Source organism: Syngnathoides biaculeatus, chromosome 13 (assembly GCF_019802595.1).
Source record: "Syngnathoides biaculeatus isolate LvHL_M chromosome 13, ASM1980259v1, whole genome shotgun sequence".
Lineage (NCBI taxonomy): Eukaryota > Metazoa > Chordata > Actinopteri > Syngnathiformes > Syngnathidae > Syngnathoides > Syngnathoides biaculeatus.
In genome coordinates this window covers 27,465,753-27,480,559 of record NC_084652.1, presented here as the reverse complement: position 1 = coordinate 27,480,559, position 14,807 = coordinate 27,465,753, and the positions used below count along the sequence as shown (strand labels likewise).

General features: G+C 43.6%; 1 protein-coding gene across 7 annotated transcripts in view; it reads right to left on the bottom strand.

Moving 5' to 3' along the window:
* LOC133510963 (xenotropic and polytropic retrovirus receptor 1 homolog) overlaps positions 1 to 14,179 on the bottom strand; it is a 127,843-nt gene extending 113,664 nt beyond the window's left edge. Inside the window, exons 1-3 of one of the 7 annotated variants that reach the window (XR_009797746.1) lie at positions 13,662 to 14,179; positions 13,526 to 13,569; positions 2,191 to 2,242 (exon numbers count right to left, since the gene is read on the bottom strand). Coding sequence is in view for 3 of the 7 variants with exons in the window: in XM_061839503.1 (XP_061695487.1) it covers positions 2,191 to 2,242; positions 13,526 to 13,569; positions 13,662 to 13,692 (127 nt within the window). In the remaining 4 variants the exon portion in view is untranslated. Of the gene's footprint in view, positions 1 to 2,190; positions 2,243 to 13,525; positions 13,622 to 13,661 lie in introns of those variants that run through there. The other 6 variants (XM_061839503.1, XM_061839498.1, XM_061839499.1 and 3 more) reach the window with 6 other exon arrangements.
* Between the last annotated feature and the right edge of the window lie 628 nt (positions 14,180 to 14,807).

The following is a 14,807-nucleotide window of genomic DNA, read 5'->3' as shown; positions in this document are numbered from 1 at the left end:
CATATAAAGACAAGATAATCAAGCGAATAAAAGACATGCCTTTGTCACCAAGAACTGTTCACCATCGTACCATCATGATGGCAAATTAAATTGAATTATGTTCATGATTAACGGATGGAAGTCTCAACGACTGTATGAAGCTTAATCAAACAACGTATGAAACAGTCGCATTAATGGTAAGAAGTGCTTTTGTCAAAATTGGTTAGCAACACCATAACAATGTTATTGAAAAGAATTCAGACTTATTGTACTCTAAAAGTGTTGGTCTTACATAAATGCGTAAATACACCTGTATTTAGTTTTTAAAATATTGTATGGCCTTTTTGATATTACATTTTAAAATATTTGGCATTGATGGCTCTTCTCAGTCAAAAAGGTTCCCGACCCCTAGTCTAGAGTATAAATTACTATAGTGGTACCTCAATTTACAAAATTAATCCGTTCTGGAAGTCGTTTCGTAACTTGAATTTTAGCTTATTCCATTCCAGACCACAATGATACCCCCCCGACCCCCAAATATAAGACTTCAAAGTATACAGAATGTAAACAATAACAGTAAATCATGTTCATTTACCTTAAAAATAAGCATTCAAAGTGTACATATTGTAAAGAATAAAAAATTATGTTCCTTTACCTTTGGCACTGAGTAACGATGTGAAGACAAGGGTGAGTGACAAGGCTTTGTGGGGCACAAAGGAGGAGGCACGCACACATCAAAATTCCACTAACAATAAATTCCACAAACTGTGAATTAAAAAAAAAAAATCTTTTTCAACTTCCAATGTTTGTAAAGTACCAATCTAAGGATGTTTCCCTTTGATGGCTTTTCATAATCTTGTGGAAATGTGCAAGGCCAACGTCACCGAAGTGAACGATATCCCAATTAGTTAACACATTTTCTAGATGATTCTTTTGAAGAAATTCAGAAATGTCATGGAATTTTGGCTGACGGAACCGTGGGTGCCTCCTCCTCTACGCTGCAAACTGCTACTGCATTGCCGTGTGTTGCATCGCCTCCAGCTCCTTTAGCTTCTCCGTCGAAAGATGCTCGACGTGCTCCTGAACCCACTTGTCGATGTTCTCCTCAGCCTTTCCCAGTGAAATAATTTACTCAACCTCAGGTTCAACCTCCACTTCAATCTTCTCAAAATCCCGTGGAGCAACAGCATGAGGTCACAAGCACACATGCCTTTCATATTTCTCGATGATTTCTCATTTTGTTTTGATGGACAAAACAACTCTCGTCGTCTTCTCACTGGCATTGGCCATCAATTTATTGGGGCCCACGGTGAAAAAAAAGACAAATCCACAAATAACTTGTACAGTAGGAGTGTGAACTAGTGTATGACAATGGATTTGGTGACAAAGATACAGGATGTAAGTCATGGGTAAAGATTGATGTCACTCCTCGCCAATGGAGGGATGTGATGCCAGGAAGATGCTACGTAATTAGAGACAAGATTTTTTCGGGGAGGCCTTTTGTAACCTGATTTTCCATCAGTAAAGGTATGACTGTCTGCACTTTTCAACTAACATCTACTTACACTGCCAAGACTGCACTCAAAATTATAAAATTATATTATATTATAAATAATCTGATGTTCGACAATTGGAGGCAGCATAGAAGACAAATGGTTCACATGTTCAAATCTCATGCCTTTGTATGGAATTTGCATCCTCGTCCCATTTTGGGTGCTTTCTCAAGGTACTCTGCCTTCTTCCAGCATTTCAAATATGTGCAAATTATATTAATTGAAGACTTAATTGTCCATGGTCTTAATGTGTGTTGAAATGTCTTCATTCGAACTATATGTTCCCTGCTATTAGCTGACTAGCAGTCCAGGATGTACACCACCTCTCACCCGAAGGGAGCTGGTACAGGTGCCATTTCATCCTCAACAGTAATGAGATTATGTGGTTCATAAAATGAATGAATGATTAAATGAATTAAACCTAACCCTGATGATTGCAAATTATAACAGACAGGATAATTACAGGATTCAGTGTTGATTTTTTCAAGGTCTTCACAAAAATAAGATGCAGATCATTGGTCAAATAAAGGATTTTTCAGTTTCTAAAAGACCTCACTAAAATAAGATAATTAATGGTCAAATAAAAGTTTTTTTCCCTGATAAAACTGCCATAGAAATACATGTTACAGAGAGAGAGAGCACGAGAGAGACAAAATACCTTCAATGGACGGGGCCTGGTCCTGAGCAGCATACAACATCTCTTTGAAAGCCTGAAGATACAAAAAAAGTTATTTTTCGTTTTTAAACTAAAGTAAGAGTTTGTGAAACGTTCCTGCAAAAATAAGCCTCTAAAGGTGCACTACTGGGTTGTAATATTCATGAGTTCACACAAGAAGTCACGAAACATGAGTTTAGTGCACAACCGTTTTGCTTTCTCTTCAAGCATTTTTGTGATTTTACCAGAGAAGTGTTGACAATGACAAGAAAAAATGAGACAAAAATGTAATTTAAGGAAAGCTGTAAATACTTCTGTATCCTGGATACTCAGTCATAGTACCTCCACGTGTTTGTCAACACATCTCACATCTATCACAAAAAAACAAAATGAAAGTCTGAGTATATAATCTGTTTATATTTTAAAACTGCTCAGTCGAGACTGCATCGAATATGGTCCTGTGACCCGTTTTTCAATGTGTGCAGTGAAATTTTTTTTAACTGCTCGACTTTTGTGCATGTGCCTGTAATAATGCTCCCTCTCGCAGTCTTAAGATGCAATTGACCATTGATATAATAGACTAATACGGGGCTGGGGAGAGTTGAGGGTGGGGGGTCTATTACAACATAGTTTACTAGAAGCACTTTTTATTTGTGGTCATGTGTTGCCATATACTGTATCTGCACACAACATTTTTTAAAACTTTCTTTCTTGGCCTAAAATAAGGAAAAAGTTGTAAATATTTAAAAAGTTTGAAAATGTTTGAAAAGTGTTACATTTGATCCAAATTTAGCATGTTTGTGTGGTTGGTCATCGTGACATTTTTGACATACAGTAGTCATGGACTAGTTGCTTTAATAAATAAATTAATTAATAAATGGGATTAGTGTGGTTCCAAGTTCCAAACCCATTTCAACGGGCAAACTGACCCAAAAAATGTTTTTACTCTAGCAAAAATAGTATGTACCAGAGTCCAGAAACGTGTTTCATATTCCTGGTACATTAAACCACGGTCTCCCTCGCTCTCTGCCGCTCCCACTCTAGCACGGGGGTCGGCAACCTGCGACACTTTATCACCCGCCAAGGGGCTCCCTTGATCTTTTTCAAAAAGTTTTGAAATTGGAAAAAGATGGGGGAGAGAAATATATTTTTTGTTTTAATATGGTTTCTGTAAGACGACAAAGATGACACAAACGTTCTGAACATTTTCCAATGCTGTAAGAATGTGTAGAATAAATATTAAATTTCAACATTTTTATCAACAAAGATTTGCGTCTTAGCCTATTACACACGTTTCTTCAGTTGGGCGGGATGCTACGCCAGATGGCTGTTGTAAACAAACCGGCAGATTTGTGATGGGCAATGGATGCCAAGGGGAAAAAAGAGAAAAAATACTGAGGAGAACAGAGGATTCAACGTTTTTGGGACCGAATCATTTGCATTCACTCCCAATGTAGAAGGATTGCCTGAATGTTTGCTTTGTTTGCTACATTTGCAGCCGAGTACCCTTTTGTGAAAGAGAGAAAAACTGAAATTGCATTACTTATGGAGAAAAGAGAGGAGGGCGATAATTAATTTAAGAAGTGGATTGCATCTCCAAACTCCACTACTGGTACAAGTTTTGTTACAACCCAGGAGATAATAATGTGTGGAAAACCATTCACAGATGACAGAAGTTGCATTAAACAGGTAAGAAAACAATCCTGTCATAGGCATATATTCAGTAACAAAGTAGCTGTTTTCAAAAGGTTGCTGTTTTACTTTTATAAACACAGACTGCGTTTTATTGAACTCTGGTCAGTGCCCAGATAAGGGGCACGTTCCATTTTGTTGTTGTTTTGTCAAATATTCAAAATAAAAGTGACATAAAAAAAAAGATTTCTTTATTGCATTTCATTTAAACATGAATGCTCATTATGTATTTGTAGCAAACTTAGTCATTTTGATAGTAGGTTAATATAGATACATACAGCATGTTTTGCTTTCATTATAAAGCTTATATTGAGTTTTGAATTTTTTGCGGCTCCAGACATATTTGTTTTTTGGTCCAATGTGGCTCTTTCAACATTTGCTCTAGCACTATCCAAAACAGCCATCATCACCACGTCATTGCGCCTTACTCAAAATGTCCTCCACAGGGGTACCAGGGATTATCGAGTTTGTGCACGTGACGTCACCATTTTCACAGCGCCATATTGCCGGTCAAAAAGAGCTGCTCGATAGTTTGGGGGACATTGAACCGGAGCAGAATATTCACAATGCCCGAGAATTGTTGTCCTGGTTGTTAAAACAGACGAGACAGATATTCAAAGAGATCATTCTATGGAATCTTTTTCTTTTCCTTTCGGCTTGTTCCGTGAGGGGTCGCCACACCGTGCCACATTTTTCCATCTTAGCCTATCTCATGCATCTTCCTCTCTAACCCCAACTCCCCTCATGTCTTCCCTCAAAACATCCATGAAACTTCTCTTTGATCTTCCTCTCGCTCTTTTGCCCCGGCAGCTACATCCTCAGCACCGTTCTACCGATATACTCACTCTCTCGCCTCTGAACATGTCCAAACCAAGTCTGCTCTCTCGAACCTTGTCTCCAAAAAATCCAACTTTGGTGGTCCTTCTTATCAGCTAATTTCTAATCCTATCCAACCTGCTCACTCCGAGCGAGAACCTCAACATCTTCATTTCTGCTACCTTCAGTTCTGCTTCCTGTTGTTTCTTCAGTGCCACGGTCTCTAATCCGTACATCATGGCGGGCCTCACCACTGTTTTATAAACTTTGCCGTTCATCCTAGCAGAGAGTCTTCTGTCACATAACACACCAGACACCTTCCGCCAGCTGTTCCAACTTGCTTGGACCCGTTTCTTCACTTCCTTTCCACACTCACCATTGCTCTGGAATCTTCTTTTCCTTTCGGCTTGTCCCGTTAGGGGTCGCCACAGCGTGTCATCTTTTGCAATCTTAGCCTATCTCCTGCATCTTCCTCTCTAACCCCAACTGCCCTCATGTCTTCCCTCACCACATCCATAAACCTTCTCTTTGGTCTTCCTCTCGCTCTTTTGCCTGGGAGCTCCATCCTCAGCATCCTTCTACCAATATACTCACTCTCTCTCGCCTCTGAACATGTCCAAACCAAGTCTGCTCTCTCGAACCTTGTCTCCAAAAAATCCAACTTTGGTGGTCCTTCTTATCAGCTAATTTCTAATCCTATCCAACCTGCTCACTCCGAGCGAGAACCTCAACATCTTCATTTCTGCTACCTTCAGTTCTGCTTCCTGTTGTTTCTTCAGTGCCACGGTCTCTAATCCGTACATCATGGCGGGCCTCACCACTGTTTTATAAACTTTGCCGTTCATCCTAGCAGAGAGTCTTCTGTCACATAACACACCAGACACCTTCCGCCAGCTGTTCCAACTTGCTTGGACCCGTTTCTTCACTTCCTTTCCACACTCACCATTGCTCTGGAATCTTCTTTTCCTTTCGGCTTGTCCCGTTAGGGGTCGCCACAGCGTGTCATCTTTTGCAATCTTAGCCTATCTCCTGCATCTTCCTCTCTAACCCCAACTGCCCTCATGTCTTCCCTCACCACATCCATAAACCTTCTCTTTGGTCTTCCTCTCGCTCTTTTGCCTGGGAGCTCCATCCTCAGCATCCTTCTACCAATATACTCACTCTCTCGCCTCTGAACATGTCCAAACCATCGAAGTCTGCTCTCTCGAATCTTGTCTCCAAAACATCCAGCTTTGGCTGTCCCTCTAATGAGCTCAATTCTAATCCTATCCAACCTGGTCACTCCGAGCGAGAACCTCAACATCTTCATTTCTGCCACCTCCAGTTCAGCTTCCTGTTGTTTCTTCAGTGCCACCGTCTCTAATCCGTACATCATGGCCGGCCTCACCACTGTTTTGTAAACTTTGCCCTTCATCCTAGTAGACAATCTTCTGTCACATAACACACCAGACACCTTTCGCCAGCTGTTCCAACCTGCTTGGACCCGTTTCTTCACTTCCTGACCACACTCTCCATTGCTCTGTATTGTTGACCCCAAGTATTTAAAGTCGTCCACCCTCGCTATCTCTTCTCCCTGTAGCCTCACTCTTCCCCCTCCACTTTTCTCATTCATGCACATATATTCTGTTTTACTTCGGCTAATCTTCATTCCTCTCCTTTCCAGTGCATGTCTCCATCTTTCCAATTGTTCCTCTGCATGCTCCCTGCTTTCACTGCTTATCACAATATCATCTGCGAACATCATGGTCCAAGGGGATTCCAGTCTAACCTCATCTGTCAGCCTATCCATTACCACTGCAAACAGGAAGGGGCTCAGAGCTGATCCCTGATGAAGTCCCACCTCCACCTTAAATTCCTCTGTCACACCTAAGGCACACCTCACCATTGTTCTGCTGCCATCATACATGTCCTGTACTATTTTAACATACTTCTCTGCCACACCAGACTTACGCATGCAGTACCACAGTTCCTCTCTTGGTACTCTGTCATAGGCTTTCTCTAGATCCACAAAGACACAATCTAGCTCCTTCTGACCTTCTCTGTACTTTTCCACGAGCATCCTCAAGGCAAATAATGCATCTGTGGTACTCTTTCTAGGCATGAAACCATACTGTTGCTCGCAGATACTTACTTCTGTCCTTAGCCTCCACTACTCTTTCCCATAACTTCATTGTGTGGCTCATCAACTTTATTCCTCTATAGTTCCCACAGCTCTGAACATCCCCTTTGTTCTTAAAAATGGGAACTTGAACACTTTTCCTCCATTCTTCAGGCATCTTTTCGCCCGTTGTTCTGTTGAATAAGTTGGTCAAAAACTCCACAGCCATCTCTCCAAATTGCTTCCATACCTCTACCGGTATGTCATCAGGACCAACTGCCTTTCCATTTTTCATCCTTTGTAGTGCCTTTCTGACTTCCCCCTTAGTAATCATTTCCACTTCCTGGTCCTTCACTCTTGCCTCTTCAACTCTTCCTTCTCTCTCATTTTCTTCATTCATCAACTTCTCAAAGTATTCTTTCCATCTATTTAGCACACTACTGGCACCAGTCAACACATTTCCATCTCTATCCTTAATCACCCTAACCTTCTGCACATCCTTCCCATCTCTATCCCTCTGTCTGGCCAACCTGTAGAGATCCTTTTCTCCTTCTTTCGTGTCCAACCTGGTGTACATGTCTTCATATGCCTCTTGTTTAGCCTTTGCCACCTCTACCTTTGCCCTACGTCGCATCTCGATGTACTCCTTTCGCCTCTCCTCAGTCCTCTCTGTATCCCACTTCTTCTTCCCTAATCTCTTTCCTTGTATGACTCCCTGTATTTTTGGGTTCCACCACCAAGTCTCCTTCTCTCCTTTCCTACCAGATGCCACACCAAGTACTCTCCTGCCTGTCTCTCTGATCACCTTGGCTGTCGTCGTCCAGTCTTCCGGGAGCGGAAGGCCGCACAACATTCTTCCTTTCTCAGCTTCCACCACATGGTTCTCTGCTCTACCTTTGTCTTCTTAATCTTCCTACCCACCACCAGAATCATCCTACATACTACCATCCTATGCTGTCGAGCTACACTCTCCCCTACCAGTACTTTACAGTCAGTAACCTCCTTCAGATTACACCGTCTGCACAAAATATAATCTACCAGCGTGGTTCTACCTCCGCTCTTGTAGGTCACTATATGTTCCTCCCTCTTCTGGAAATAAGTGTTCACTACAGCCATCTCCATCCTTTTTGCAAAGTCCACCACCATCTGTCCTTCAAAGTTCCTTTCCTGGATGCCGTACTTAACCATCACTTCTTCATCGCCCCTGTTTCCTTTACCAATATGTCCATTACAATCTGCACCAATCACAACTCTCTCGCTGTCTGGGATGCTCAGAACTACTTCATCTAGTTCCTTCCAGAATTTCTCTTTCAACTCTAGGTCACATCCTAACTGTGGTGCATAGCCGCTAACCACATTATACATAACACCCTCAATTTCAAATTTTAGTCTCATCACTCGATCTGATACTCTTTTCACCTCCAAGACATTCTTAGCCAGCTCTTCCTTTAAAATAACCCCTACTCCGTTTCTCTTCCCATCTATTCCGTGGTAGAATAATTTAAACCCTGCTCCCAAACTTCTAGCCTTACTACCTTTCCACCTGCTCTCTTGGATGCACAGAATATCAACCTTTCTCCTAATCATCATGTCAACCAACTCCTGTGCTTTTCCTGTCATAGTCCCAACATTCAAAGTCCCTGCACTCAGTTGTAGGCTCTGTGCATTCCTCTTTTTCTTCTGACGCTGGATCCTGTTTCCTCCTTTTCTTTGTCTTTGACCCACAGTACCTGAATTTCCACCGACGCCCTGCAGGTTAGCAGTAGTTTCGTCCTGGATATTTTTTTTCTGCTATCGGAACACAGAGTGCACAGCACTTTGCCGGGAATATCCACTTTTTGTATGTGTTCGGTTAGACATGTTGATACCGTTTTCGGTCCTATCGGCACGGTTAGACTTTTTTCAAGCCATGCCCGTCTGAAACAGTTTTTGAGTCCATCATCCTTGTCAATTGCCCTCGTTGGATCTTCATCCTTTTATTCGAACACTTTCGCCATCGTAAAACTTTGAACACACCGTCGCTCAGTTCGCGCTAAGTCCCACGCCCCATAACTTGGCTAACTAACAAGTTACACTGCGATTTCTGAGAACTAAGAACACATGTACATGGCAATGGTGAAACTCGATTAACCACTAACCCGATTGGATCGTTACTGTACAACTTTGTTGTCCAATCGAGGAATCTGCCGCAAACAAGTTTTAATGTTTAGGTCGAAAAATGCAAATATTTACACTACCGAGCAAGTTAGAACGGCATATGATAGTCGTGCTTGTGTTAGCACTAAGCTAAACTTGCAGCTCGGAGCCCACCACCGAGAGGATGGCGCACGATACCACCAGCCCCACCACCGAGAATGGTCATTTTGGTCTGAAAAAGTCGAAAACCCGCCGATCGGTGGAAGATTCTCATCCCTACCCAGACTCGGCTTCCTCATGGGAAGGCGTGTTGGTGGAATTGAGGAGGTCTTCAACGTATTCTCCCCATTATACAAAGTGTTGATGGTGCACTGCTTCCCCCTCTTGAGACGCCGGACGGTGGGCCAGAAGTTCCTCGAAGCCAACTTGAAGTCGTTCTCCATGGCCTCACCGAACTCCTCCCATGCCCGGGTTTTTGCCTCAGCGACCACCGAAGGTGCATTTCGCTGGGCCAGCCGGTACCTATCAGCTGCCTCGGGAATCCCACAGACAGAAATGCCCAACAGGGTCCTTCTTCAGCTTGACAGAATCCCTCACTGTTGGGGTCCACCAACGTGTTTGTGGGGTTGCCGCCATGACAGGCACAGACCACCTTAGGGCCACAGCTCCAGTTGGTCGCCTCAGCAATGGAGGTTTGGAACATCGTCGACTCAGACTCAATGTCCCCACCTCCACCAGGACCTGAGCAAAGTTCTTTCGGAGGTGGGAGTTGAAATTCTGACAGAGGAATCTGCCAGCCGTTCCCAGCAGACCCTCACAATAAGTTTGGCCCTGCCACGTCGGACAGGCATCTTCCCTCACCATCGCAGCCAACTCACCACCAGGTGGTGATCAGATGACAGTTCCACCCCTCTCTTCACCCGAGGGTCCAAGACATGCGGTCGCAAGTCCGAGGACACGACCACAAAGTCAATCATCGAACTGAGACCTAGGTTGTCCTGGTGCCAGGTGGACATGTGAACACCCTTATGGCTGAACATTGTATTTGCTATGGACAATCCATAATAAGCACAGAAGTCCAGTAACAGAACACCACCCGAGTTTTGATCGTGGGTGGGGACGTTCTTCCCAATCACACCCTTCCAGGTCTCACTGTCATTACCCACGTGAGCAGCAGAATGATGGGGTCACCAGAGTGAGCGGTCTCCAGCACTCCCTCTAAGGACTCCAAAAAGGGTGGTTACTCTGCACTGCTGTTTGGTGCATAATCACAAACAAGAGTCAGGACCCATGCCTCTACCTGCAGGCAGAAGGAGGCTACCCTATCATCCACCGGGGTAAACCCCAACGTACAGGCCCTGAGCCAGGGGGCAATAAGTATACCCACAGCTGCTCGGCGTTTGTCCCCTTGGGCCCAAGCGGTGCGTAGAGGAGAGTCCGACTAGATCTAGTCGGAACTTCTCAAACTCATGCACCAACTTGGGCTCCTTCCCTGCGAAAGCGGTGACATTCCATGTCCCGAGAGCTAGTTTCAGTAGCCGGGGCTCGGATTGCTAAGGTCCCCACCTTTGGCCACCGCCCAGCTCACATTGCACCTGACCCCTATGGCCCTTTCGAGCTGTGCCCGGCCGAGCCCCATGGGTGCAGGCCTGGCCACCAGGCGCTCGCCTTCGAGACCCACCTCCAGGCCTGGCTCCAGAGGGGGTTCCCGATGACCCGCGTCCGCGTAAGGGAAACCAAGATCCAATTTTTTTCGTCATCATAGGGGTTTTGGTTTCCTCCCACATCCCAAAAACATCAAGGTGTGATTGTGACTGTTGTCTTGTCTCTGTGCCCTACAATGGGCTGACCAACAGTTCAGGGGGTCCCCCGCCTCCTAACCGATGATAGCTAGCGTAGGCTCCAGCACTTCCGCGACCCTCGTGAGGATGCACGGCTCAGAAAATGGATGGATGGACTTTCACTCAGTTTGGCCAGGATTAAAATTGCTTACCATCTACAAGTGACCATTTCCCCAACAGAGAACAATAAAGGACTAACTGACAACTGAACGCCTATTCCAGATTTGAAAAGGACACTTTCACACCCCACAACAACCAAGCCATACCGCTATCGCAAATCTACACGTGACTTTTGTGTTAACAATTCATGAAAAGTACGCAAGATCCATTTTTTAAGATACAGTACAAAAGATTAACAAGAGGCAGGCCCAGACCTTATGTACCGATCCTGCCTTCAAGTCTGTGGGAACCAAACTGGTCCACTCTTCACACAGATCAACAGTCTTCTAGAACTGTGTGAAGTACCATCCTGTTTCAAACTCTCCAAATCACCCCAGTCACAAAGAAACCAGCAATCTTGGGTTTCAATGACCACAGGCCAATATTTTTATAGGCGTAGGCTATGTGTGCTGCAGATAGTGCTTTGTAGGGGGCAACAAGACATTTTTGTGAAACAAAAATTCAGTCTTTAACATGAACAAGCTGCGAGCAGCTATTCATGGACCTCCCATCGTACCCACATTGGTGTAATGACACATTGCAGATGCATCCATCCATTTTCTTAGACGCTTATCCTCACAAGGGTCACAGGAGTGCTGGAGCTTTCAACGGGCAGGAGGCGGGGTACATCTTGAACTGGTTGCCAGCCAATCGCAGGGGACATAGAGACAAACACCCACACTCACAATCACACGTAGGAGCAATTTAGAGTGTCCAATTAATGTTGCATGTTTTTGGGATGTGGGAGGAAACCGGAGTGCCCGGAGAAAACCACGCAGGTACAGGGAGAACATGCAAACTCCACACATGCGGGTCTGGGAATGAACCCAGGACTAAGAACTGTGAGGCCAACGCTTTCCAGCTGATCCACCGTGACGCTACATTGCATAGCCATTCAATAGAAATTCATACAACACTTAAGTGGCATTTGGATATAGCCATATTATTTTCATTCCCTTTAAAGGCGAAATCAAATGCTTTGCATGAACAGTGTATCCAATAGGTCAAGTAATATGTACCCTATTTTGACAATGTGAATGTAAATCTCATTTAATTGTGTTTTGAGAAGATTTTTATCGACAATTACGAATTTTTAATTTAACAAACTGAATTTAATCCCACGTAGGCCTCCAAGTAGTCAGACTCCGAGTCATTCCACCCGAAGAACCATCTGAATATTCAACATTAATTACAGCCTGAAAGGAGTGTTAATTAGTGATGCTTCCCATAACCGTTGAATACCCGAATGTATTGTGCAACCATGGTTATATAAGTTGTTTTTCACTATCTTGTTTTTCACTATCTTGTTCGCATGCATAAACTCACTTGTTTTTCGTATCACTCACTTGTTTTTCGCATCACTTGTTTTTCTGGTCAAGACGTCTGGACCGTTTCACTATCTTGTTCGCATGCATACCAAAGACGAACATTGTTGTGGGATGTCTTGACAGTTATGGCTGCATAAGATGTTTTTCAGAGCCTGAAAAACACACTTAGGTGTCAATACTAAATCAGGAAACAATCGTTGCAGCGCCAGGTGGGACGGGTAGGCCACCCGCCCTTTCTCTCGCACGCAACTGAAAAGTATAATAGAGAGATGCAGAGTACAAACAGGTAGAGTCTGCTGCGGGTTTCGTACGGACGCCCAGCTGGTTGACAAGCGGACCTCTACCTGGGTGAATGGCTCTCCACCTTCTCGGCATAGGTAAGGGGCTCATATGATTGATTTCACGCAATGTCAACTGTGTTTTGAGAACTTGCATTTGGACGAAATAAATATGCCAGTTATTGAGGCTAAATAGCATTTGGGAACGTTGGTCTTTTGTTGAGTGTCGTCTTTGTCTCCTGAGCGCCGACCAGCACCGATCCTTTCAATAAAACACAGCCACAGGTTCAAATCTGTATGAAAGTATTCCTCCGTCTTCCCGATCAACCTGCAACTGTGATTTCTTCATCAGATGAGGATAAATCTGAGAAATTAGCGCTGGCCATAATGGTGTCCCAAGTAATCCAGCATTTGGAACGGCACAGTACAGGTCACATACGCCCACATAGATCACGTGACTCGCGAAAATGGCAGCGCCACTGAAAATTCTTAATTGTCTATAAAAATCTTCTCAAAACACTAAATGAGAGAGGATTAACATTACATTGTCAAAATAGGGCACATACTACATCACCTATTGGATACACTGTTCATGCAAAGCCCTGGATTTCCCCTTTAACAATTATGTGAAGCACAACAGAGTGGCAAATACCATGCGACCACAGAAAGTGTTAAATGTTTTTCACACATCCATCCACTTTACAGCAGGACTTTTTTTTCCATTTCACCTGAATTGTATTATTTAATAAATGACCATTGATACCAAAGAAATTAAACCTCAACGCGTATAGGCTAGACCAGCACAAGACAAATACTGTATGCAAGACAAGATATCCAAACTTGATTTCAGAGTCTCAATATTGAATTTGCATAAGTGCGATGAAAAAGATAAGAAAACGCTCAGTGCTAATCCAAAACGGACCCCCCGGTCACAAACACAATTAACAGTTTCAGTCAACATCTTTTAATAAATATTGATTGCAGACTTACCTCATACTGAATGTACTGTTTTCTCCATTCCGGAGTGATGTGAGCTGAAAGATGCTCCGTGAATTTCATTTCGCAATTCGTTGATCGATCGAGTGGCTAAATAAACACCCACGAGGAAAAACCAAACAGAACTAACCTATTATTGTGCACCTCCAGCTCGGCATCATAACTTTCGCCGTATTTCGCTGAAGGAAACAGTGGCGGCTTTATGGCGTCAGGTCGCTATCACAACAACGAGAGCTCAAACTACGTAGAAACGAGCGTAATGGGCACATTAAAAAAAGCGACCTGACGCCATATGCCTTGGCACAAAATATGTTAACATTGGATTTTAGCGCGCAAATTAAGAAAATTACTCAACTGGGTGCCATGATCTCTTTAGTCACTGACAACCATTTCTCGCTGACTTGTTGTTCTCTTATTATAATTATCGTTTTCTGAGCTGCAAAGAACTTTTGGTACGTTGCTGCCACCTTCTGAAATGGAGTGTGGGTCCGATAATTCTTTTTAACCTCCTTCCCACGTCTTCCCAAATGAAAAACATAATTCACCAAACATTATCTGGAGAATGACTATACTCAAAGCTACGTCCCCTGCTTGTATAGCACCTGTAAAGAATTCGTTTTGTTACACCGATTTGAATGCACTCGTTTCTTTTAATCGTTATATTGCTTTCTAACAGTTCCCTGTGTGTGGAAGATGGATAGGTTTGCACTTTCGCCTGCCAGCAGGTGGCGGTGGGTTGTATGCTGATGCAGTTGACTGAAGAAGAAGAAGAAAAAGAGAGACTGTGTGGTGAATGATGCTGTGTGTGTACCTGCAAGCCGTTATTTGCCATCCTGCAGTGAAGGCAATGAACTAACGTTTTCCACGCACCATCTGGGGCGTCTGTCGTGAGTGGTGTAACACTTGCAGTTGAAAATTTTGTTTTTGTCACGCCGGATTATATTTTAACACATGATACGAACACATGCTTTTTTATATACCACTGTCGTGAAAATTAACTGCTCCTTTGCCATTTTTGCATAAAGGAACATGAGATGGCACCCACACAAAAGTAACACTAACCAAGCAGCACAGCAATGGATACACCACCTATAAAATATCCAATACCTTGTCAAAACCAATTGGCGACGGCCAGCCAATCAATCGCTTCATCCAAGCCAGATCTACAGGGACAAACTGCCAGGCAAACATGGCCTGCCACTTTCCAAGGTAGAGATGAAGGAGGGCATCAGACAACAGGGCTTCATTCTCTGGGCCACAGTCTGGTCAGTTCGTT